The sequence below is a fragment of the Phytophthora parasitica genome (assembly GCF_000247585.1).
Source record: "Phytophthora parasitica INRA-310 unplaced genomic scaffold supercont2.378, whole genome shotgun sequence".
NCBI lineage: Eukaryota > Oomycota > Peronosporomycetes > Peronosporales > Peronosporaceae > Phytophthora > Phytophthora nicotianae.
This window is the reverse complement of record NW_008649364.1, coordinates 2201-4673: the sequence shown is the minus strand read 5'-3', so window position 1 is coordinate 4673 and position 2473 is coordinate 2201. Positions and strand designations below refer to the sequence as shown.

Here is a 2473-nt window from a genome sequence, read left to right as displayed (position 1 = left end):
ATACATGGATACTTTTCCAAGATGCCCTCACATGGTTTAGTCACGGTGTGTTAAGTGCCCACTCATTGATGTCGCAAATGGCGACATTAAGTCCTGGGATACTTCACCGCCATATACCGAGGTATAGCAGCGATCGCAGACCAAATCTGTTTGAACTTCTCCCAGGGGATGCGGAATATTCAAATGAACCGCAGGATTGGTTTTTGGGCCACGAGGATATTTATTTCCATGCGTGGATGTCGTGTCTACCTCTGCAACATCGCCGCTATCTTCAACTGCTAGGCGATTAGTCAAGTATTTGCTGCGAGTTTATGATCTATCTAGCTACCCTAACGATATCTGCGATAGCGTCGACTTTTTGTAGACAAAATACGTAGCAGAGCAAAACCAGACAGACGTCCTCGGCTGGAGTAGGTCCTGATAATACGTTTGTATGTTCAGCAGTATTGACGTTGTTCGCAACCTCAACTGCATACCACCTTGCGTAGTAGGTGGTGCTTACGTTGTTGAATGCGATGACATCGAATCGTCCGACACCGATTTTATATTACTTTGAGCCTTGATGTCACTGTTTATTGACGTTTCATCATCAATTGTATCATCCACCTGCAATTTTTCCATCTCCTTCATTATATTAGCGCGATCTTGCAGCTAATTGAGTCTACATCCTAAAACGCTTTTCTGAGGCACCTAACTCAACATCACTGTTGGCTGCAGCTCCAGCATTCTCCACGCCTTTCCAACAATGGATTTCCACTTCCCAACGCTATGCAAAACTTTACTCTAGATAAACGTTGCAGATGATTCAAGACAGGCTCCAAACTTGTCTCTGTCATTTTGTGTTTTTCCTCCTCCGACAGTTCCACCAGTTTACTACTTTCTCGTCGACAGAGCCGCACATAGTCAACACGAGATACTGAAGGCTGTACATGATTTGACCGATTCTCGTAACGTCGGATTTGCTGGTTGACGTTGCAGAAGTTGCTATAGGCGGTTGATTCTTAATCGGATGGAGCTGGTGACTGAGCTAATTGCAAGCGCGCCATTTTCAATAGGTCCGTAGGTTTTGCACGCTTCGGTCATGCTCCAGCGCGCCGAATCGTCATGGCGGGCAATTCTTCAAAGTCATGCCCGTGTCGACACACATACGTGACGTGGCGACAGACCAGACTTTGGCTGGTAGTAATAGATCACGTACAAGCCCACTCAATTGCGTTGCATATGAGTAGCCTTCCTTCCTCAAACTCGAAACACCAACTTTTTGTCTTCAGTGTGATGCGCTTTTCATTGCTATCATGCATCGATCTCATTGGCATCGAACCTTAGCCCGCCCACAGTCGCTCATTAGTGCGGAAGTCAAAACGGCAGGAACGGTATCAGGATTACGCGACATGGCGTTGTGTTGATGGAGTGCTTGCAAAAGTTGGTGGGCAATGTTGGGTTGGCGTTTGAGTATACTACCAACTGCCTGACCTACTGCGGTTTTCTTTTGCATCAGTTATTATAAAATAATGCCAGATTGATTCAATCCAATTTGTGGTCGTGTTACCGACTGTAAACACCTTGTCGTGCAAAGAGTTTCTCCTCATATCTCGATAAATCTTCCAGTTCTCACCCAAATTCTGGCGAACCCTTTACAGCCACCTTGGCGGAAAGCACAGAACGCATTGTAAGTGCGGGCAAATACGTAGCTGACTTACTATCATCGAAGAAAAAGGATACCCGGTAGGACATGGTTGCACTTGTTTCTTTAAGAAAAAAACTATTAATATGGACCACACTTGAAATCGGGAAATCAGTTGCTTACCAGTTAAATGAGTACTACCACGCGTACGTGAGAGAATCAAATCTTATGGGCTCTCCCTGAGGACGTTTGAAAAAAACTATAATCTTACAGTGTAATTTGTGTTTAAAAAATCTGCGAGCTCCTCTCGGACTGGTATAATAGCGTTTATTTTATCGTGATGGTATTTCTTCACACCACAGTATACACAGTAGTAGTATAAAGCTCTGCTCTCGCATAAGGCTGTTACCCCCCCCCCCCCTTACACGTGCTTATTAATACATTGAGGTTAGCGTTGCTGCTACTGTTGGGTAGAACCTGTATAACGTTGATTCTATAACGTTGTTCGACACACGACGACGTGCGTATCTTGTGCGCCACGTTTATTGTATCCGATTAACTGTTTGAAAGCAGAACGTGGTTTCCAACACCAGATCACAATGTTGAACGTCCGAAAATGATTAAGGTGAAAGCAAAATGAAGAGGGATATTATCGTCATCGACCTTACCAAATTGCGACGAATAACCGAGCATAAATTGCACGCATCAGGAAACAAGACATAGCATTGACTAAATCGGTAACGCAGCATGTGTTACCTATCGTTGCATGGTAACAAATAACGTTGCACAAATCATTGGCGCTGCTTTGCAGCAACGTTATCTCATACATCTATCGCTCTACTAGTTTTA

The 2473-nt window shown here is 44.3% G+C and overlaps 1 protein-coding gene across 1 annotated transcript; it reads left to right on the top strand.

Annotated features, from left to right (window-relative positions):
• Positions 1–1055: 1055 nt before the first annotated feature.
• PPTG_24924 (hypothetical protein) lies at positions 1056–1669 on the top strand (the record flags this gene model as incomplete). Its single annotated transcript, XM_008918926.1, has 2 exons — positions 1056–1179; positions 1641–1669. Coding segments are annotated over 2 exons (153 nt in total), but the record flags the coding sequence as incomplete, so codon positions are not given.
• Positions 1670–2473: the final 804 nt, after the last annotated feature.